The sequence below is a fragment of the Mercenaria mercenaria genome, chromosome 1 (genome assembly GCF_021730395.1).
Source record: "Mercenaria mercenaria strain notata chromosome 1, MADL_Memer_1, whole genome shotgun sequence".
In the NCBI taxonomy this organism is placed as follows: Eukaryota; Metazoa; Mollusca; class Bivalvia; order Venerida; family Veneridae; genus Mercenaria; species Mercenaria mercenaria.
In genome coordinates, this window is record NC_069361.1 from 25,437,757 (window position 1) to 25,462,426 (window position 24,670).

A 24,670-nucleotide genomic window follows, 5' to 3' on the forward strand; every position below is an offset into this window, starting at 1 on the left:
ATATAAAGTTATATATCTTAGAGGTATAAATCTGGTACTGTCTGTCAAAAAATTGGTTCGATAATCTTCTGTTTACAAGACTTTTGAAATGTTTAATAATACATTGCTTGTGATAAAGGGTAATATAAGTATAATTATGTACACTGTCACATGTGTCAACATTTAAATATTCTACTTATTAATTAGGATGAAGCGTGGTGTAATTGCAGATCATGAAATTTTCAAAAGAAATTAATTAAATATGAAACTACAGTACCAGTTTTTCTTTTAAAGCAACTCGGGTGTTTTTCACAAATGCACATGAGGAAAATCAGTGCGTCCGACAGTACCACGTTGTACCTCTTAAAAATTTGCACTACAAAGAGATGCGTAACTACATTTGAAAGTCATTTTAAAGGTTAAAAACAAACAAAATCAAACATTTGATGTATCTTACACATAATTCCGATCAGATATAACAAAGGTATGACGCTAGGAACATTCCTTGTTACGAGATTTTTGACAAAATCACAGTAGTCGGAGAAATGGAGAATCACTGGAAGTGTAGGTTTCAATTTCCAATCGAGCATACTTAGAACGTTCCCCGTCTTTGAACGAGTTTTACACTCTCAGATGAATAGGCTGATCAGCTCTTCCAAATTTCTCTACAAACTATTCAGATCTTATGCAATATTGGGAAAACCGTAATGGCAGGATAGTGACAATTTTGTATGATTTTTAAACTGTAAGATATAATTACTTCTAGCCTCTATAAATGACATGAACATTTTTAAAACAATATTTATTTTTAACTATTTTTCGATGTTAGATCACATAATATCATGACGTTATTTCAGCACCAGTTATTTAACTTGCATAATTTTCATACGACACAAACTAAACCAAAACCAAATTGTCATCAAGTTCTGTTTTAAAAATAAGAAATGATATAACATAGAAAATGAATACTGATACCTATGTGTTAAATAAGATAGAAAATAAAATCTGTAAAAAGATCCTTTGCAAGCAAAGAATGCAACCAAGAAGAATAATAACAGACTCGGTTTGATTGAGTATGTTCATGAAAGGTAATGAAATGTGCAACACCTCTCACGCCCCCTAGCACCGACTTAAGCGGATCTCTATTACACATATGTAGAATGTTATCGCTTTTTTAAATTTTACTGCTGCTTGACTTGGTCATGATGCAACGCTGAATTTGCGTATGAATACAAAAATACAAGCAGTTCATCTCGGTTTCAACGCCTTGGCTAAACAGATCTCTTCAGTCAATAATATTTGGAATCATTCAAAGTTGTTAGGTGAATATAACAATTAATCAAAAAGATTCAGTTTGTAATTTTTATGTAACGCTTGAGACTGCAGATATTCAAGAGGTAATTGGTATTATTCCAATGACAACACAATGCGAACCATTCATCGCAAATTTGTTTCATGGAATAACTTTGTGTCGAGCTTTTCTCCAGGTACATGTAATAATACATCATGCTTTGTGGATGGTGTTATTAACATTGTTATTCTATAATTTGCTACAATGATTGAAACTGGTTATACCCAGGAGCCACATTTAAATAAATCTAACAATTTGAATATAACTACATCGTTTTTTGAATGCATCACTTTGCATAAAGAAACATTATCCACACATACAAATTTATAACTAGAGTTATTTTAATTTTAGTATTGCAAATTGTGTTCATTGATAAAAACGGTGCTACTTATTTTGCTTGATTGCATAATATGCTTGCGATGTTCTTAGAGTAAATGTAGGCGATATGAAATCACTGTTAAAATCTGCAAGACTGTAGTGTAATGAATTCATCAAATGGACTTATTAATTAAACAAATTGGAAGATGTATATGCGTATTCTGGTTACCTTTTATTCCTTCTTTTTGCAAGTTGTTTCCACATTGACAATTTAATTGCCCTTTGCAACAAACATAGGTATTTATGGTAAGTCATGGTTAGCCATCAGATAAATGTATGCTACTTAAAAGGTTTAGAATTTATTTAATTATCAAAGTTTTGCAGTATCTATCCATTTGTTAAACTTCGATACTTTTCATGTATTATAGATTTTATTATCTTTTTTACAGATTTTATTATATTCTATCAGTCGGAAATAGACGATTTAGATTTTCAGTTACATTATTCATAAATATCTAATAAGTTTTGACCTTAAACTATTATTTGAAACAGTAACCTATAATTCTTTTAAGATTTTTTAGAATTAAGTTCAACATTACATGCAAATATTGTGTTCAATAAAGCACGTATAACTAATGACTAATGTCAGTTCGGATTTTATAGGTTCTCTTTTCTATATTCTTCATGCATGTCCATTAAAACTGAAACAAAACTCACAAGTTATCTCATACATTTTTCTGTTTAATTTGTATCAGGTAATTTTTGTTCTTTCATTGAAAGTAATTAGTAATAAAATGCGTAATTTGTCCAACATTTGTAAAATTGTACTTATTAAATGCAGAAACTCTAAAATGAAATCTCACATAATCTGAGAGTTAATGAGTTCATTCATTTTGTAGCTGTCATAATTTGACACACGTGGAAACAGCTGGCTTATCATTTCTCACATGGAACTTAAAAAAACTTTTATTGCAGTTTAATCTGATATTATGATAACCAAACATATTGTACGAACAAGAGTAAAACATAAAACGGATACGTCATTCAAATAAATTACATTTTTGTCCTTTTGTGTTGAAAATGCTAACTTACAAAATGCAAGACAAAGTACCAGTTACAAACTAGGTAGGTAGGCTATGATTTGTTGCTTTTTTATTTGAGTGTTATACAGTATTATTAGCGAATTGGAAATTTTGTTAAAATCCATTATTATGTTCTTGAAATATTATTACTAAGAATAAGTGTGGAGTGAGAGACGTTTTTAAGTATTGTTTCATTAATTGTTTGCAAATGTCGGACACAAAGCGGAACAACTGCTAAGCCTTCATTCATTGGCAAACAAATCAAATGTTAGTGATAATGGAATGGTTACATGCGCTCGATTTGGGTTAGAAATGCAATCACTGATATTCACATTAACAGAGCCATCTTGCAATCCTTGTGTCGGGTATTATTCCAGTTATATTACTGGTTTCCTCTTTACCATCCTGCTTAAACTCTAAGGGTACTGCACACTAAACCTTAGTTACGAATGATGTGAGTTTTCATTTGAGAAACATATACCAGTATTTATTCTATATCTATTTTATCTGTCCAATCGTGAATGTTTCTTTGCAACACGTGACCGTACAATATATTACTGTATTGGACGCACGTGCGTACAAAATAACCTGTATATTTTCCGTATTTAGACGGTTCAACAGTCCCATGCTAAATTATAGGTTATAACACACTAAATAGTTCTTGTTCTTTATTCTATATAAAATTGACCTATTTCCAATGACCGCAGCACACATCAGGACCCATTTTAAATGTCTGTAACTTACATTTTCTTGAAGAATATTGTTAGTGCTAACTAAAAATCAAAAGAAAAGTGGGGGTCATGTTTGATGCAAGAAAATTAATTTCAGTCCAACACACAAACTGCAAAATCAGCTAAAAAATGAGACCCCAAATTATACTGGTTGTGTATGATCTAAGTTTCCATGAAAAATTTTGTCATGTTGTTATTTCATTATAAAAATGCAAACAAATTGCAAAGAAAAAAGGAAAATAGCTCTACAGAGCAAAAAAAACTGAGGACTATTTGTATCCGCCATTATGCGACTGCAATTTTGGTTATAATGCAGTAATTCGGTCCAAAATGTGCTTCCGTGGTGTAGTCGAAAGAAGTCCCTCATAAATAGATCCTAATTTTTCCATTTTTCGCGCATTTGCGCGTAAATCGGGGGCCAAATGGGCATTATTTCACTCGTGGAATGAATTTTACATAAAATAGGACACGTTTCATGCTAATACTCGCATGTTTTCGAGTTTTTACTTGAAAAGTACAATAGGGTGTTTATTCTGCGGACAGCTTTCTGAAATGCGGCAATATGAGGGTACCTGACTTCAGTTGACTTGCATTTCACTGCATACTATTCAACACTCCTTTTTCTTTTCGTTTTCTTGAAGCAAATGTATGGATATCTTGTGGAAAATAGGTCTACAACGGAGTGAAAATCTAGAAACTGTAACAAAATTGGTCTGAAGTAGCTCAATTTTATATGAAACAAAGAACAAATTCTTTTATTGGTATATAGCCTTTTTTTCCGCGCCATTTTTCTATTTAGTGTCTGTATGCCTAAACATACGATAAAGCCCGAAACGCGTGAAAATGTTCCGGAGGTAAATCGGGTGAAGTAGGCGCTTTATGTACAGAGTTTGATTATGCGTCTTGAAATCAGGATTATATATCAAGAAAAGGCAGAAATAGCTGCAATATTCAGTAAATCATTTTTAATTTAAACTAAAATAAAATAGATATAGAATAAAAAGGTTATTTAACATTCTAACACGACAAGCAAATAACCTACATACATGTAGAGCAAAATCTATTTCGGGTTATTCTGCAATAAACCACTCGCGTGCAATGACGTTCTTATGCGAAACGATATATCACTCAGGCCTACGGCCATCGTGATATATTCTTACGCATAAGAACTCAAAACTCTGGTTATTCTACGATAAATCACGTTTGGGAACTTATTATTTCTTAATTGTACTGTACAATACAATACGAGATATATTTGGACTCGTACCCAGCTTGGAAAACCATATTGGTTTTCTCAACTGGGTACTCGTCTTAATATATCTCCGTATTGTAAAGAACAATGTTAAATAATCAATAATATATGACTGAAAAATGTAGTGATTTTCAACGTTTTAGGTTAGTTCTTAGTTTTGCACTTGGTGTTTCCATGCAAGGTGAATAGGTAATATTATTTTCAATATTTCTCTTTTTTTTCTCTCTCTCATTTTTCTATTAAACCTTGTTCATCTTAAAAGGAGTTCTTATGATATTCTACGATTGTGCGTCTGTCCATTTATGTCAAGTTTTACGCATTTTATATCTTATTCATTAGATTTTTGGTATAATGTTAAAACTCGTACAACCAATTCCTCTCGATCCAAGCACTCTCGATCCAAAATTAAAAAGTATTCGAGCTCATGATATTTATTCACATTATGTCTATGGGAAGTGTTTTTTATAACGGTTTTCAAAGTAGACAAAGCTTTGAATTGGTACAAGCAAACTTTTCACGTTTGGTAGAATTGGTTCTAAATATTCTTAATGATGGAGTACAAAATATCTGGATAGCATAATTATGTTAATTTGTTCATAAAAAGACATAAAATTTACCTTAATTTTTCCGTTTGTAATCAGGTGTTCGGGCAACCTGGGGCGACTTCCACCCAAGTACTTTAGTTTTGATAGGCATGCTATCACCAAACCTGGTGTATTGTTCCTGGTTTAAGTGCATATTAAAGAAACACAAGATTCTTTGATTATATTTAATTCTAAACTAATACTGCAGTCATAATGTATATGTGTATAAAGCCGTGGCAGAGAACTAAGTACGTATGCATGCTGCTATCAGAGAGGACACTATCATATAAAGGTGGAGTTTGAATATAATTGACGTTTAACAACATTACACCTGGTGTGTAGGTTGCGCAGTGGATAGAGATGAAAGTTGTGATTGCGATTTGGGTCGCTGGGATCAAGGTCAAGACCACTGGTACTATAAACAGAACAAAAGGGCCATAGTGGCCCTAAATTGCTCACCTGACCTTTATTTTTTGATTGAATCAAACTCTTAAATCATAAAATAATTTTACATACCATGTCCAATTAAGATCCACAAAGTGGTCCCTGAGAAGAAGTCGTATAAGGATTTCTTTATTTTTAGGTGTAATGACTCCTATTTGGGGTAAATGTGCCCTTTTGAATAAATAAGGAGTGTGCTTTACAATTATGCTACCTGCATAAATTGAAGATGAAGATCTATCAATTTTTTATTAAAGAAGTTGTTTAAAAATATTTCGTTTCTTAAAGTTTACATGTCGGCTTGCCTAATATATGTTTCGATCAGCTACGAGTCCAACTATATCCTCGTATTGTTACAATGTTGAATAATGTAAGAATGTTGTATATACATCATTGACATAAAATCAGATCGTTAAGTTATGCTAAGATAATAAGTCCATTTCCAGTAGGTGACTCTGTATTGCATTACAATACTTCATTTATTTGTTTTAACTGCATTCTTACTCAGTACACGTCCATTGTTGAAATTCATACAACAAAACGCTTAAAACAGCGTTTCAGTTTCTTTTAAAACCAAATTTACCATTTCATACAATTTGAACTGACAATAATTCAATTATTAATCATTTACAGATATAATAAAGCGAAAAGCATCTTTGAACAAGGGTTAAATAACACTCTAGGTCATCTGATCATATCCGGTACGAATGTAAAAGGAAGCAATAGAATATTTATTTCTATTAAACAGGATAAAGACAAATGTACGTATTAAGGAATCTCCATTAAGACGAACCATTTTCTGTTTTTATAATGTATAAAACTCGTCCAATACTTTATTGAAAGTCCATTAATACAATGACAGCAGTGGATCTACACGGGAAGCACACGGCGATAAAGAGTGCTAGCTTCCGTTAAGCTCATTTAGGCAGGAACTATTTATACAAATAGTACGAGTATATTTGATTCTTAATCGCAAAGCCACAGTTTCGTTTTCCTCCCTTTTCAGTAAATACTTTAAGGCATACAGACACTAAATAGGAAAATGGCGCGAAAAACAATGGTAGTCGCATAATGGCGGATTGAAATAGTCCTCAGATTTTTTTGCTCTGTAGAGCTATTTTCCTTATTTTCTTTGCAGTTTTTCTGCTGAAATCACATGACAGATCTATGCTTGACATGTAGGTAGCACTTTCATACTGAAATAACAACATGACAGAATTTTTCATGGAAACTTAGATCATACACCACCACTACAATTTGGGGTCTCATATTTTAGCTGATTTTGCAGTTTGTGTGTTTGAATGAAAACATTTTTCTTGCATCAAACATGAACCCCACTTTTCTTTTGATTTTTATTCAGCACTGACAATATTCTTCAAGAAAATGTAACTTGCATAATTTTAAAATGGGTCCTGATATGTGCTGCGGCCATTGGAAATATGTCAATTTTATATAGAACAAAGAAGAACAGCTATTTAGTGTGTTGTAACCTATAAGTGAACATAAGTTAAAATTGAAATCTGGCCAGATGAGGGTGGAAATGTGCTACTTTGATTAGAATACGATAGAAAATGAGAAATCTATTGCAATTTTGCTGTGAATCAGGATAAAATCCCAAAATGTCACATTTTCACAGTTTAGTGTGCATTTGTTTCAAAATCTGCATATTTATAGCCTTAAGATTGCTAATTTCTGGCAATCAGAGGTTAAAATGAACATATTTAATAGTTTAATGTGTAATTATTATGCAGATATGAGTAGAAAATGACAGAACAGGTCAAAACAAGGCTACGGATAGGGTAAATGCTAGAGAATTATGTCGCGACAACTTTTTTTTTTGCAAAAACTGACACGTTGTCTTATGTTACTGAAAATGCCAAAACACCTAAGAAACTGTTGATATCAAGCTAAAACCTTGTATTTTTTCATGCATTTAGGTTGTTTGTACATTTCAAATGAAACTGGCACAATGTCAGAGAAAAAAGTTTTTCTTATAGGCATACAGACACTAAATAGGAAAATGGCGCGAAAAAGATGGTAGTCGTAAAATGACGGATTCAAACAGTCCTCAGTTTTTTTCGCTCTGTAGAGCTATTTTCCTTATTTTCTTTGCAGTTCTTTTGCTGAAATCACATGACAGATCTATGCTTGACATGTAGGTAGCACTTTCATACTGAAATAACAACATGACAGAATTTTTCACGGAAACTTAGATCCCTACAATTTGGGGTCTCATATTTTAGATGATTTTGCAGTTTGTGTGTTTGAATGAAAATATTTTTCTTGCATCAAACATGACCCCCACTTTTCTTTTGATTTTTATTCAGCACTGACAATATTCTTCAAGAAAGTGTAAGTTGCATAATTTTAAAATGGGTCCTGATGTGTGCTGCGGCCATTGGAAATATGTCAATTTTATATAGAACAAAGAAGAACAGCTATTTAGTGTGTTGTAACCTTAAGTACGTTTTGTTGTATAGGTTAACAAGAGACATATAAAGCTTTTCTTTTATATTTTATTCCTGTAGATTACACGTTTGCATTATGGTAATGTTACTTCTAGTGTAGAATATACAACATATAAAATTATAGTGTCGAAAAATGTTAATATTATCATACGAATGATAGGTTTAATGTCGATGAAGTTAGTTATTACATATTATAATTGTAAAGTGTTTAGTTCAGTTTACACTATTTTATGTAATCTCGAATGTGATGTTAAGTTTATGTTAAACACTCTTTCTTATCGCAATCCACTGAGTGGTGTAAGATTTGTTTACGAAACGGAAACACGGTCGTAGAGACGGATAGGCTAAAGTGATTCCAATAGCCTCCCAGAGAAAATGATTTTGACTGTTCTACGCCGGTACTCTGTACCTTTATTTCTTCCTCAGTACGTTTTACTATGTGTGTTGAGTGTACGTTAATCATGTACTTGATCTAATATACACTGTAATTTGGCTGCGAATTTAGGAGGCTTCATGTTTTTGGAGCGCGGCTTTTCCTGTTTGATAACTATCTTTGATTTTAGGAAGTATAACCTGTCCAGTAAAATTGTCGTACGTGAAGGAGTGGTCGTGACCCAAGCGAGACTCAAAGTAACAAATTCTAGTTTGAGAGACTGACAAATTAACCATAAGCACGACGCTCCTGTTCTAATAACATTAAATGATCAACGATATTTATACCCAACAGAAATGGAATTTGACATTTTTATTTGAGAGTTAGAATCAATATCAAACGCATATATCGTTAGTCAGATCATGTGTAGAAGTAATTCAAATATTATCATTAACGCTATTGCCTTACATTATTATTTTGACGAGAAATCATTTGCATATGTGGTTGAGGATATAATTGTTATGTGTTAACGCAATGGCAGCGAAGCAATAGACATAAGCTTATTGTTTTGAATGGCCTTTGATATTGTTTTCTAAAAATGCTCTTCTTTCATATCACGTTAGTTATTTGTTCGTTATATCCAAAAAGGTAACTTTTCTGCTTTCAGATTGTTTGCAAGCCACCCTGACGTTCAGGATGCATTTACAACATTTAAAGGGATGAGCCCCGAAGATCTTACCCACAGTAACCAATTACGGTCTCACGCTATGCGTGTCATGGGAACTGTAGACAAGTGCCTTACATGTATTAACGAACCTGATACAATGTATAAAACACTGCACGAGCTCGGTGCACGTCACGTGATGTATACGGCAAAGGTCGATTACATGGATGTAAGTTTCTTCTAAATTATTCAGATTTTCTCAAGGGCGGTATGAAGTATATCATCTTCGTATTTTGATATTTTTCTTTTCAGTTGTAATTGTGTGATATGACGAACATGGCGCATCGTTTAGGAACACAATGTCAGCCTCATTTATTTAAAGCTAAACTGAGCTAGTTTGGAAAGAACACTCGTTCATCTGCTGTTCTTCTCATTAAAGTATCAAACAGTTCATTCCATGAGATTATGGCCATATTGTTTTAAAACATATTGCATTTAAAATGTACAGTCGTTTTACGGCTGGTCGATAAGCTTTTTATTGTGCAATAACAGGAATGATTGATAACTCTGAAAATGCTTTAAGGGGCGGGCCACCGGTTTTGGAGTTATTCCCTTATCCTGCTTCGCAGTGCCTTTGATGGTGTTTCTTTTGGTGTTTTCGGCTACACGAAGTAATTTAGCACACACATTAACAGTATCATGGGTTTTGATTTATTTCTTTATTATGTTATGTCTTCAAATGAGCTTATTTCTCTTTTATAATGTTTGTTTACACATTCTTGTAATATATAAACTAAACATAGTGGGGGTTGGTGCCAATAAGCCGATTCAGACTGGTCAATAATGGTTTTGTCCTGCATTGTTCCTACAGTACAGGTATTGTTTTGAATGTCTACCGGTATACATTCCTCTATGTAGTGTTGTATTTAAGGCTGCTGCGTTCGTTCAGTGTTTCATTTCCTACTGCACTTCCATCCGTGTTTTCTAAACATATTCATCTTACTACACATATACCGTGCAAATTTCAATTTGTGATATGTTCAACACTTTAATATTTTAGTACGCGACAAGAAGTACATTTTAACAGACCGTCTTGCCTTGTACAACATATCTTACCTTTCGAGTAATTCAGCAAATTCCTTTTAAATTGGGACATTATTAATACGAGTTTTATTTAATTTCAGCTGATTGGACCGCAGTTTATACTGGCTATACAGCCAGTTATTGGTGAAAATTGGAATTCAGAACTGGAGCAAGCCTGGTCAGACCTTTTTAAACTTATAGCCCATATAATGAAAGCAGCAATGACGTTTTACTAGCAAGTTATATCATTTACTCGTACACTTACCAGATGTTCAGGGTCGGGAACATGCTACAGCTTATGCATTAATAAAGCATTACTTTTTTTCATGTAATGCCAAGTATTGATGAATGCCAAAGTTTTAGCATTTAAATAATGCAACTATTACTAAAGCCGATACTGGAACAACTGAACTCGTTATTTGTAAAACTACATATATGTTCTGTATACATATAGCTAAATGTTACAACATATTATATAATTATTTTGCATTTACTAAATTGATAAAAAAAGTTTTTTATAAAACATATGTAGAAAAAAAAACTCACTTGATTGTTTTCATGTATTTCGAAAAGGTTTATGGGATTAAAAATATTGTTCATCCATTTAAATATTCAATTGATTGATTAGCGTATGCTGTACCAGCTTAGAACGATTAACATCTCCTTTTAGTTTGTGTTTGTATTATAATACAACTGAATAGGTGCGGGAACTCATGAAATGACATAAGCTGAAGACTGAGTGTGTTGTAGTTTGATTTGATGATGTTACATTTTATGGTTCCTCTGTTATTGTATTTGGTTCACATTATTGTTATACAGGTGTTGTTGCGTGTTCTCTTCACTAAAACAATGCCTATGTAAATGCATGAAAAAAGAGCCAAATTGTTTTATGACTTACATAGGTAAATGAGTAATGTTAAACAAAGCCAGATCCTTTTCAAACATCATTGTATTTTTATGAAATTTTGTAATTATCTCCCCTTATGGAAAACCGTTTAGTTAGGTTTGTTTTTCAATAAAATGTCCTCTTTACTTTTATTTTGGTAGTTGTTAGGACATTTAAAAGATCTGATAAAAGTTTTTAAGCCGCATAAGTATTATCTTTAGAAGTGGTTTATGTTCACTCTATCTCAGTACAGAAAAAGGGAGATAATCTTAACTTTCTATTTGATTGCTACTGTAACTATTACTGTACATTTTTGTAATGTAAGACTAGGATCCTGTGTTTCTATTTTAGGTTTACTACATAGGTGTCTGCGTTGCTTGCCTTGTTGGTAATAAACTTAATATGTAATAATAACGTTTTATGTTAGTTCAGTCAAAATTAAACATCAGATTCTGTAAATATTGCAAATCAAAATCGAACATGTAAAACGTGCTCACTGAATATAATAAGCAGATAACGTTTTGAAAATGATCGAATTCAGACTGAGTAACGTTAAAGAGGATTGATTGACTTTTGCTACTTGAATATAGAAGTACGGTTAAGTAATTATGTGAAAAGCATTTGCTATTCTTCTGATGTATTTAGAACGTTCTCTTAGACGTGAAAACAAATGTTAAAAAATATTAAACAGTCTTAAAAAATTATAATGGATTTGCACATATTTTTAAAACTAGCATGACTTTCCAGTTAGACCAGTCTACAATTTTCACTGTTTGCATTGTTCTCCGTGCTTCCGAGGGATCTACTTTCCAGATTATATTCTCTACTATTGTCAATGCCGAAAGGACATCAAATTTTTCATCGGCATAACTATTTCTATAAAAGTCCAGCGAACAGTTCTTTGCAAAGCTTACATTCCATATGAAGATTTCAAAGACAGTCATTTATCTAGTTCATATTCATCGCAGATGAAATATATGTAATGCAAATTCTGTAGTATTTTGATAACTGCCTAACCTTTAAGTGTCCGTAAAATAGGCTAGTAATTTATGTTTTCAGAAGGTCAAAAGTATAAAAAAAAAATGCATTATTTACGTACGTTTCTGTCAAAATTGATTTTCAAACAAAACGCGAGCGTTATGGTTTCCGAAAATGTTTTCCCATGAGCTTTGCATATTATCAAACGATTAAAAGATTCATTGATATTTGCAAAGGGGGCAATTTATGTGTAATGACTACTCAAAATGAACCAATTTAAAGACATATCTTTTGTCTAATGCCAGCGATGATTTTTAAAAAAAATTTCGTAAATTTATGAAAATTATTTTACATATGTGTCAAATCTTGCCTTTAAAACATTATGTTCTTCATCTCTGAATGCTGTTTTTATGTTTTTGCAAATATTTTTTGCGGGTTTGTAAGATAAGGCTTTAACTGCTCTGAAGGACGGGAGTCAAGTGTTTTGAAATACATGCACATAAGTGAAACACACCAGTATAACTATGATCAAATAATGATCTTGGCTCAAAAAAAAGTTAATGATATTAAGGCACTTTATAGCAACTATTTCTCACACAGTATCATTATACAACCAATTGCATTAATATCAATTCCTAATGAATACAGATCAAGCAGATTTGAGAGAAACTGGAGTGGCATTTCATATAGTTTACAAAAAGATCGCATCAAATGAGATTCAGACAAATAATTGGTGTGTTTCACTTCTGTAGTTTGTTTTTGTGTGGAACATGAAAAAGGACAAACGAATTTCGCAATATGTTTGTAATGTGTTTGGTTATATTGACAGAGAAAAATATCAAATACGTTTTGTTAAAAGTTGTATGTTTGATTGTAAATAAATCTATATCGAAACTAACATTTTCAGTTAAATGTATTGATGAATGTATGTGTATTTTATTCATATCTTCCTTTAGGGAAAATCTTCAAATATAGTTTATTGTTAATAACTGATGTAGCGACTGTGTATTTGTAATAATTGTTATCGAAAATGGCGCCAGGTAAACATGTAGTGAAGTGTAGTAAATATTTTGTTCCGTTTGAATCATCGGGATTTTCACTGTGTTCCCTTTTAACTACGATGATGAGGGTCGAAGTAATGATTGAGAAAAATACGAAGGTACGAAGATAAAAAACATAAAATCGCGAAACCACGATGGTGAAAACGCACTATAATTTAAAAGTTATCACCATCTTGGTTTCGAGTTTTGTCATCAAGATTTTGACAATGTGGTCCCGCAATTTCATCATCGTAAATTCATATTTCATCTAGATATTTTTCAGCTTGAAACTAGAATTTATCGATTGATATTTCTATCGCTGTGTTCATTTTCGCATTGAGTATTCTTTGTATTAAGTATAATGTTCATTTTACATGCGTCTGTCACACGTACTATGTGTATTGTAAGAACTTGCCAGACAACACATACTTTTTGTTTGTGATACTTTTTAATAAATTGAATTATCTAATGTTTGATTTTGTACTTCTCAGGGCCTTAGTTTGTTCAGATAATAATGCATGATTGTTATTACTGTAATTTGTAATTGCTATAAAACAACTGCATATAAAAGCCCTTTGGAAATAACAATAAATTTAACTGTCAAAAGGCACTTCAGATAAACTGTAATTAATAACAGTTCCAATAAATCAAAGACAATGCTACCAAATAGCAATAGAAAACATTTAACTACAATGCTAGCAAATAATAATATAAACATTTTTGAGGAAATCATATTATGTTAAAAGTAGAATCTTCAGATATGCTGTAATTAATCGTAATATACAAAACAATGTTACAGAGATAAGTTACTGACAACACCCATTTAGTAACAAACATTTTATGGAAGAAATTGATAAATTGTTAATAACTGTATTTATGTTACTTACCAGCACAAAGGCATAGTGAATTTACTACTGGAAGCGAATTTAAATGTTCGACCGATTTTGAAAATCGTACATCGATAAATTGAATACTTATTCTACAAGTATTACACATGTTCCTCAACTTCATCCACTCATGAAATTTGTGCATAATAACTAACTCACGATTTTTCCAAAATGATACATGTATTTAAGAGGGCTTAAGTCCACAACAAAAAACCATAGCGAAACATGCCGACGCTATGCTATTAGTGCAACAAGGTCTTTTGGTGTTTCATTCAGATATATCTAATAGTTAGAAGAGTTAGGCAGGACAAAATTTATTCCAAACTGACCGTTCATGAACTTTAATTCAGCCACAAATAATCCGGAAGGATGACAAAAATATATTCCGAAAATGCGTTGAAATCCAACTAGCAAAGTGGAGTCTCTTTGTCAGTTATAAAAATCTTCCAACCCTAAAACCAGCATAATATTATTATTCAACAAGGCTTAGTACCGATTATTCATGTGCATTTTCAAAAATAAATCATAACAGTAGAATAGTAAGAGAAGTTGGGATAACTTTCATTCAAACATTACCTTGAATGAGCTACAACTTCGCTAAATGAAATCCGAGGAATACATGCCATGTCAAATTATGAGCAAACTGATTTCATACCAGTCGCTGGTATAAAATTTCTTTAAAATTTAAGTGTCAGTTTTGTATATATGTGCGGCCAAGAATTCTTTTGTAAACATTATTTATGAAAATTAAAGGCCCATAACTCAATTAAAATTATTAAATCGTAAAAGGACAGAACATGCGAAGCAAGTTTTGGTAATGATCGTTATTATGAAGTTTCAGTACAATTCTTCTAATAAATAGATATGAAAGAAGTAGCCCCAACAAATTTTATTGAAAAGTTACAATATAAGAGGCCATAACTCTAAACATAACCACAGACGAACGTACAGAGGATATGCACAACAATATTTCATACCAATTACTCCCATATGAATATGCATGGATTTAGGAGATGAAGCACTGACATACTAACTGCAGGCAGTAGGCAGACAGCCAGACGTAGAGGGCAAAACAATCTGTCTTCTTTAAACGGGAGACATAATATTAAACGTACACAAATACACAAATGAAGGCGCAATAAAATAAATAAAATGTTAGAGGGCGTATTATTTTCGAAATGCACCTCAACTCAATAATTTAAATGTTGTTTCGTAAATTCACGGCGACAGAGAGGATACATTATCAAGATATGCCAATAGCATACATTGAATGTACTTCAAGCAAACCGAATGATATTTATTCTTAACATCAAACACGTATGAAATTCCCTAGTGCCTGGTCTCTTAGATATAACAAACATTGCAAATTGTATATGTGGCACAGTAATAATGAACTATAACGGCTGTAAAGGCAAAATTGATTTTGTAAAGTATAAACGGTAAAGTGAAACTATTGGGAAGAAATACAAATGTAAAGGGAACCATCAAAGGACGACCTAACGCTAGAAATACATATAAAGCCTACGAATTGAAGTAAATATCATGCAAAAGTGTACAATGTATTTGTTAGAACTCCTAAGTTACTAAAATTTGCATACCACTTTTATTGTAAATCGTTGATAATTTGGCTCTCACTGGCCAAAGCTTTATCAAGTCAGATATGTTTATTACAAAATATATCAAACAATTGTAGGCGCTACCGTCAACTGTTACATTGTTTTAAAGCAGCGTTTGTTGCCAACCATTCGTGTTGTATTGATGAAATTATTTTACGTTGGCTATTTGAATTTACGCTAAGATCTTAAATTAATTCTGTACAGATAGCACAATTTAAATCTCACGTGCGTTGTATATATGATTATGTTATCAGGACTGTATCATGTTAAGATATGTAATGCGTCCAAGGAAGAAACTTGTAAAATGATTCTGCAAATAATGATACCCTCGAGATATAGAATCTATATGTCACGCAGTAATGAACCTAGTATTGATTAGGAATTGTCATCCAAATACGTTGAGACTTATTAAAGAATGAATGAGTTGGGTTTTACGGCGAATCGACACAAAAAGGTCACATATCGCCGAGAAAAAGTTAAATGGTAAATGGATTACGTTAATTGCAAAGCATAAATAAAACTATTAAAGTAAAAGTGTAAAAAATCAAATGCAAACATCAAAAAGTATAATGTTCATTCGTTTTTTTTTGTCTACTTTCTCGTGAGTTCTGTCGTAATGTTAAAAGTACTTACCAGTTACTTAAAAGACTTTTTATCTTGAAGTTGTTTTAGAACTATCATTCCTAGCAAGTTTTTTACAGTTCGTAGTGACATCTGGTAGATAATATTGTACTTTTTGTTAGTTAATATGAATTATTATTCGTCTGTTTATGTAACAGATTATCAAAAAACATATACCATCTCATGCAATTACTCAAACGTCTGTAAGTCTGATATAATTATCAGTTTCAGTTTGACATATTTTGTCTCTGATGGTGCCTACATCATTTATTATATTTTGTATCTTAGATAAAAAGCCATTATTTATAAATCCAATTTAAACTTTATCTTGTACAATTGATGGCTGTACAAATCCCAGAAGAATTTTTCGCAACTCTAACATAATTTAATGGACACTTTTTCGTGACAGAAACCGATTCTTCCCGGGACAGAATCCCATTCCTGTCTTATATATGATGTGAGTCTGTCCTAGTGGCCTGGATCTGGCTACGATTTCAGCATTGACTATTGCTCTTACAACAGCAATAAATTTAACTCACTATATCATACAGTTGCGTTAATTCACATGTAACAAAGCATGAAAGTATCTATGACAAATGATCATATAGTATAAAACATTTTACGAATATTAAACAATCAAAGTGTATATCGATATTGATATTATATATCACTTAAATCCAGGTAGTGTATACGTTATGACATTAGAACAGGTTTGTAGACAGTCATAAACAGGAACACATTTAATAAAGTGCAGAAATTGATTTCCAAGTCATTCAAAAATTATCTTACAAACGGTAAAATTTTGAAGGTTTTCTTCATTTCAATAACTGAAGTTCTGATAAAGTGGAAAAGTAAGACACAATGTTGAATGTAGTAATGCTTTTCACGGCAAAGACAACATTTTTGTCAATCTGTTTATCGAAAAAATAGTTTTAACAATACGTGAATAAGATTAAATATCCCTAAATATGTTCAAGTGAAAACTTATAACATTCCTGCTTGTAGCAAAATGTCACATTTATTAACAGGTAGCATAAATAAAGATGTAAGTATACTGATCTCTACTGTCTATGCCTATTGTTTGAACTTCCCTCATTCCTGAATATAGGTGATCAGTACATACACATACATTAACATTAATTTTTCTGAACTCGGAGAGAGCGCGATATTTCAACCGAAATAAAATCATTGGAATGCATTTCTCGCTTACCTTGTAAACTTTGAACAGTTTCCAAGCAATTCTCAGAACCTTTGGTACTGACATTTAGCGAGAGTGACATGTCTGATACAAAACCGAGACAAAAACAATGAAAAACTTTCAAACAGATTAGTTGTATATGTGTAATTTTACCCATATACATATTTAATATAATAAAAACTGTTTGAAGATATCAAGTACTAAATGGCGAACCAGTTTCAAGTAGTCTTCATCCAGGGCTGAATGTAAATTTTTGTTTTGTTGAAAAATACATACGAGTCGCGCCACGAGAAAACCAACATAGTGCGTTTGCGACCAGCATGGATCCATGCTGTTCGCTAACAGTTTCTCTAACTGCAATAGGTTTTGAAAGCGAACAGCCTGTATCCTGACCAGACTGCTCGGATGCTGGTCGCAAAGCCACTATGTTGACGCAGCTCATATTTGAATCAGTTGGGCAACGCATTGTAACTGCTTCGTAAAGAGATCAAACATATAGTAATGTGATTTTAATAACCGGAATTATTTTTAGTAGTTCCAGATGCGTTGGAGTTATTTCCTGGATTGATTATTAGCCTGCATTTTTCGCACAGGTATAGGAATCTATTATGACAGTTTGTAAATAATGTTTGGCAGTAGATAATGCGGAATCGTTTCTAATTACTATTCTAGTTATTACTGTTCCTAATTATACGGAAGCCTATCAGGGACATTTTGTCTTAGTTTTTATGCATAACCTCTTATGTATGACATATTATGTGTTACGTGCTATAAGTTACCTCTTACATGTTACGTATTACCACTTAGGTGTTATATCTTGTGTGTTACTTATCAAAAGTTAGGTTTGCTTAGTTCTCAATAGGGAAACAAAATTGGCGAACGTTAACGATTACTGCTTCTGGCACTTTACCTCTTTTGGTGATCACTAGTCTAAAGAGCTAAAACTTTAAACGACTTCTGCTATGAACAGCATGATGGATCTTGATCAAACCTGGTCTTTATCACCATTATAAGGTCATTTCCAAATTTGTTTTAAAACGCGCAATGGTCCCCTTGTAGGGTCCTCTAGAGCTAAACACAGAAATACCTTTAAACATTTTTTTTCATGAAGTCTTTTACTGAATTTTCATCAAACTTTGTCTGTAGTTTAAACACGGGGCATTTGATCCCTTTCTGAAGCTCTTAGAGACAGAAATAGAAATACCTTTAAACAGCTTTTTCTGATGGCCACTTATTTACCATCATAGTAAACATATGTAGGCAAGACTACATAGCTAGGACAAGGTCTTTAGCTCAGTCATGGCGTTTTCTTTTGGCATAAAAGTTAGTTACGTTTCGCATACAATTCCATATTTTGTCTAAAATGTTTGATATATAACTTCGAAACTTTGAACACTTGCTTACCATCATGGCCACACACTGCCATATAGTGCAAGATATAGCCAGATCCACAAATACAGGTAGATTGTTTGTCTTATCTATTTTTTTCTTTTGTCAGAAAATCGTAATATTTTGAACACATACTTCCATCAATTCTTCGAAAAGTCGAGTGCACTGTCAACAGACAGCTTTTGTTTCTTGTTGTTATATGGGAGTCCTAAAATTGCTCTTGTCCGTACGTCTGTCCGAATATATGTCATGTATATCTCAAAAAGTATTTAAACTAGAGTCATCAGACCTAGGATTGTTATTAAACATATTACGTTGTACATCTGGTATTGTGGTTTGAGTTTACAAAACCAGACCATGACTTAGTTAACATATACTTATTGTAAAAGGAAGTCGGGGTTTGGCTGTTCCTAAAAATAGAGGATTGCTTAAACTAGTGCAAAAGGACATATGCAGCGTTATGTATTTCATTACTGCTCATAAACAGACTCGATAAAACCCATTTGTTATTTCGTAGTGATTTATTTCAGTTTGCTGTCTTGAAGCATTATATATTTCATTACTGCCCATAAACAGACTAAATAAAACCCATTTCTTATTTTCTGTTTTTTTCTTCTGTTTTGTTTTAAGTATATCCTTAGACATAAGATGAAATACCTAATTCCTAATACCTTTGACATAAGATGAAATACCTAACACTTTTTCGTGACAGAAACCGATTCTTCCCGGGACAGAATCCCATTCCTGTCTTATATATGATGTGAGTCTGTCCTAGTGGCCTGGATTTGGCTACGATTTCAGCATAGACTATTGCTCTTACAACGGCAATAAATTTTAACTCACTATATCATACAATTGGGTTAATTCACATGTAACAAAGCATGAACGTATCTATGACAAATGATCATATAGTAAAAAACATTTTAAGAATATTAAATTATCAAAGTGTATATCGATATTGATATTATATATCACTTAAATCCAGGTAGTGTATACGTTATGACATTAGAACAGGTTTTGGCATAGTTTTTAAATTGTTTGTAGACAATCATAAACAGGAACACATTTAATAAAGTGCAGAAACTGATTTCCAAGTCATTCAAAAATTATCTTACAAACGGTAAATTTTGAAGGTTTTCTTCATTTCAATAACTGATGTTCTGATAAAGTGGAAAAGTAAGACACAATGATGAATGTAGTAATGCTTTTAACGACAAAGACAATATTTTTGTCAATCTGTTTATCGAAAAAATAGTTTTGACAATACGTCAATAAGATTAAATATCCCTAAATATGTTCAAGTGAAACATTATAACATTCCTGCTTGTAGCAAAATGTCACATTTATTAACAGGTAGCATAAATAAAGATGTAAGTATACTGATCTCTATTGTCTATGCCTATTGTTTGAACTTCCCTCATTCCTGAATATAGGTTATCAGTACATACACATACATTTACATTAATTTTTTTTTCTGTACTCGGAGAGAGCGCGATATTTCCACCGAAATAAAATCATTGGAATGCATTTCTCGCTTACCTTGTAAACTTTGAACAGTTTCTCAGAACCTTTGGTACTGACATTTAGCAAGAGTGACATGTCTGATACAAAACCGAGACAAAAACAATGAAAAACTTTCAAACAAATTAGTTGTATGTGTAATTTTACCCACATACATATTTAATATAATAAGAACTGTTTGAAGATATCAAGTACTACATGGCGAACCAGTTTCAAGTAGTCTTCATCCAGGGCTGAATGTAAAATTTGTTTTGTTGAAAAATACATACGAGTCGCGCCACGAGAAAACCAACATAGTGCGTTTGCGACCAGCATGGATCCATGCGTTCGCTAACAGTTTCTCTAACTGCAATAGGCTTTGAAAGCGAACAGCCTGGATCCTGACCAGACTGCTCGGATGCTGGTTGCAAAGCCACTATGTTGACGCAGCTCATATTTGAATCAGTTGGGGCAACGCATTGTAATTGCTTCGTAAAGAGATCAAACATATAGTAATGTGATTTTAATAACCGGAATTATTTTTAGTAGTTCCAGATGCGTTGGAGTTATTTCCTGGATTGATTATTAGCCTGCATTTTTGGCCCAGGTATAGGAATCTATTATGGCAGCTTGTAAATAATGTTTGGCAGTAGATAATGCGGAATCGTTTCTAATTTCTATTCTAGTTATTACTGTTCCTAATTTTACGGAAGTCTATTAGGGACATTTTGTCTTAGTTTTTATGCATAACCTTTTATGTATGACATATTATGTGTTACGTGCTATAAGTTACCTCTTACATGTTACGTATTACCTCTTAGGTGTTATATCTTGTGTGTTACTTATCAAAAGTTAGATTTGCCTAGTTCTCAACAGGGAAACAAAATTGGCAAACGTTAACGATTACTGCTTGTGGCACTTTACCCCTTTTGGTGATCACTAGTCTAAAGAGCTAAAACTAGAAAAAAGCTTTTAACGACTTCTGTTATGAACAGCATGATGGATCTTGATCAAACCTGGTCTGTACCACCATTATAAGGTCATTTCCAAATTTGTTTTAAAACGCGCAATGGTCCCCTGGTAGGGTCCTCTAGAGCTAAACACAGAAATACCTTTAAACATTTTTTTCATGAAGTCTTTTACTGAATTTTCATCAAACTTTGTCTGTAGTTTAAACACGGGGCATTTGATCCCTTTCTGAAGCTCTTAGAGACAGAAATAGAAATACCTTTAAACAACTTTTTCTGATTGCCAATTGTTTACCATCATAGTAAATATATGTAGGCAAGACTACATAGCTAGGACGAGGTCTTTAGCTCAGTCATGGCGTTTTCTTTTGGCATAAAAGTTAGTTACGTTTCGCATACAATTCCATATTTTGTCTAAAATGTTTGATAGATAACTTCGAAACTTTGAACACTTGCTTACCATCATGGCCACACACTGCCATATAGTGCAAGATATATCCAGATCCACAAATACAGGTAGATTGTTTGTCTTATCTATTTTTTTCTTTTGTCAGAAAATCTTAACATTTTGAACACATACTTCCCTCAATTCTTTGAAAAGTCGAGTGCACTGTCAACAGACAGCTTTTGTTTCTTGTTGTTTTATGGGAGTCCTAACATTGCTCTTGTCCGTACGTCTGTCCGAATATATGCCATGTATATCTCAAAAAGTATCTAAACTAGAATCATCAGACCTAGGATTGTTATTAAACATATTACGTTGTACATCTGGTATTGTGGTTTGAGTTTACAAAACCAGACCATGACTTAGTTAACATATACTTATTGTAAAAGGAAGTCGGGGTTTGGCTGTTCCTAAAAATAGAGGATTGCTTAAACTAGTGCAAAAGGACATATGCAGCATTATGTATTTCATTACTGCCCATAAACAGACTCGATAAAACCCATTTGTTATTTCGTAGTGATTTATTTCAGTTTGCTGTCTTGAAGCATTATATATTTCATTACTGCCCATAAACAGACTAAATAAAACCCATTTCTTATTTTCTATTTTTTTCTTCTGTTTTTTTTTAAGTATATCCTTAGACATCAGATGAAATACCTAATTCCTAATACCTTTGATATAAGATGAAATACCTAATGCCTAATACCTTAGACATAAGATGTAAGATGAAATACCTAATGCAAAATTATGTACATTTTATATATGCAACAGCAGATAAATTAGACTTAAGTAGGAATTCGCACTAAGGACTGAAGCATTCTTCCAGCGTATTTATAACTTCACCAGTATTAAAAGCTATTTAACACCTTACACCAACATTTAAAATCAAAACATATATCACTTCGGCAGTTTAGTGTCCCTTTTTCAACTAAGAATTTCGATGAAAATATTCTAAACCCAAGATAAATTTACATACAGTTTCCCTGAGGCAAAGGAATTGATTCAAACGTCATAGAAGTGTTCCCTAACCAAATCTGTATCATATCCAATAGTACCTTTATTTTCACAGATACAAGGAAAAATAATATAATGAAATGAAAGATATTTTTATTTTGTTAATAAGTGATTAAATCAAACTTTTCTTCAATCAGTGTTAATAGCTCTCTATATAGCATCTTTTACATGTATGGAAATTTGAACACTATATGTTTGAGCAGTCTTACTAGACATTCTGAGTCTTGACTATGTATCTTCCTACGGGAACCACACATTTCACAGCGTATACTGACATCTTCTTAGCTAACTTTCTTGCCAAAATCATACAAATCAAATACTTTGGTAACAAAATACATTAGGTCAGGCTTTCCATGCGGAATGTAGATTCCAGTTAACAGCTTTTCGATCGAGCTTTGTGAAAGAAAACTCTATACATTCCACATATAAAGGATTCAGTTCATATTTCCCGCTTCACCTCTATCTTACGTGTATAATCTAAGAGGTAATAAATAATACGTAACGCATAATACATCACACATAAGAGGTAATGCATAAAAACTAAGACCAGATTTCCCTGATAGGCTTCCGTATAATTCAGATCGTTCTTAATAAAATCGTTGCTGCGAAAACGCAAAATCATCGACAATTATTTAAAAATGCATAATTACAACGAATGAGTAAGCGTCTGCTAGCAGCCTATCATTTCTGCCATACCCGTCACAATTTATTCATCACAATAAATGAAAACTAAATTCACTGTTTTGGGATAAAGCAATATTCCGTTCAAGATGATGCATAAAATGAATGCATTATATATAAAACTTCATGTATATTTGACAAAACCTTATTTGATTAACCCTAACGAAAACTGCAAAGAACGAATTGAATTGAATTGAAAGTACAACATTTCCAAGCGACGACTGCACAGGGCAAATGCTAAATTAGGTTAACTCTGAATTTTAAACGTGTACTTTATATTCGATTTATTTTTTAATTTGGAATATATTTGCTAATCGGCTTTCTTAACAAATTTATTGATCAGTTACTAATACCACAGATATGTTGAGGCTCAGCCTATGACGTCACTTTATGAAACAAACCTACGACGATAGTTGATGGCCAAAAATAATGTCATTGAAATCACACTCAATTACGTTGCACTAAGATTTTTTAAACACAATTTTCAATAATAAACTTTTTAGCAGTAACATAAAAAGTATGTTATAACATGATTGTGTTTTGTCCCCTTTTTTCTTTTTTTCTCATTTTTTATGGTTCTTACATTTTTGTACATTTACTAATAGTGCTAACACTTCGAATGTTTGCCCCATACAGGCATTAAATTTCATTTCCTACATACTCTTGCCGGAAATAATTTCGCAGAATATTATTGTGATAGACTGCATTCTACATACATGCCTTTAGACGTAATTACACAAGAAAATAACTGACCAGTCATTATACATAGCCTTGTGTGTTTAGATTGTAGAAATACGACGTCCTTCTACTGTCCACTTCTTTTATGAGACTGGTGAGCGCCATCACGTATCTTACTAGCATGCGTCTGAAAAATTGATTTCATGTAACAGAAAGCGGCAGCAAAGATTTTCAATTCATTCGCAGTGTAGCGTAGCCTCTCCTTAAGTCCTCTGGATAAATAACTTAAGACACTGTTTTTGTATCTAACTAATTTATTTTCCGTAACCAGTAGTATAACTTCTAACTGACAGAGCTAACACAATTCCATCTAGCACAAGTTAGCCTTTAAGCATTTCATAACTCTCTGTCTCCGTCTTCAGTCCTTCTCGGGCTGTGCACAG

General features: G+C 32.6%; 1 protein-coding gene across 1 annotated transcript in view; it reads left to right on the forward strand.

Moving 5' to 3' along the window:
- LOC123543586 (uncharacterized) overlaps positions 1–13,714 on the forward strand; it is a 44,531-nt gene extending 30,817 nt beyond the window's left edge. Inside the window, exons 2-3 of the mRNA XM_045329653.2 lie at positions 9,247–9,472; positions 10,428–13,714. Of these exons, the coding sequence (XP_045185588.1) occupies positions 9,247–9,472; positions 10,428–10,562 (361 nt within the window). The 3' untranslated portion in view covers positions 10,563–13,714. The remainder of the gene's footprint in view (positions 1–9,246; positions 9,473–10,427) is intronic.
- The last annotated feature ends 10,956 nt before the right edge of the window (positions 13,715–24,670 follow it).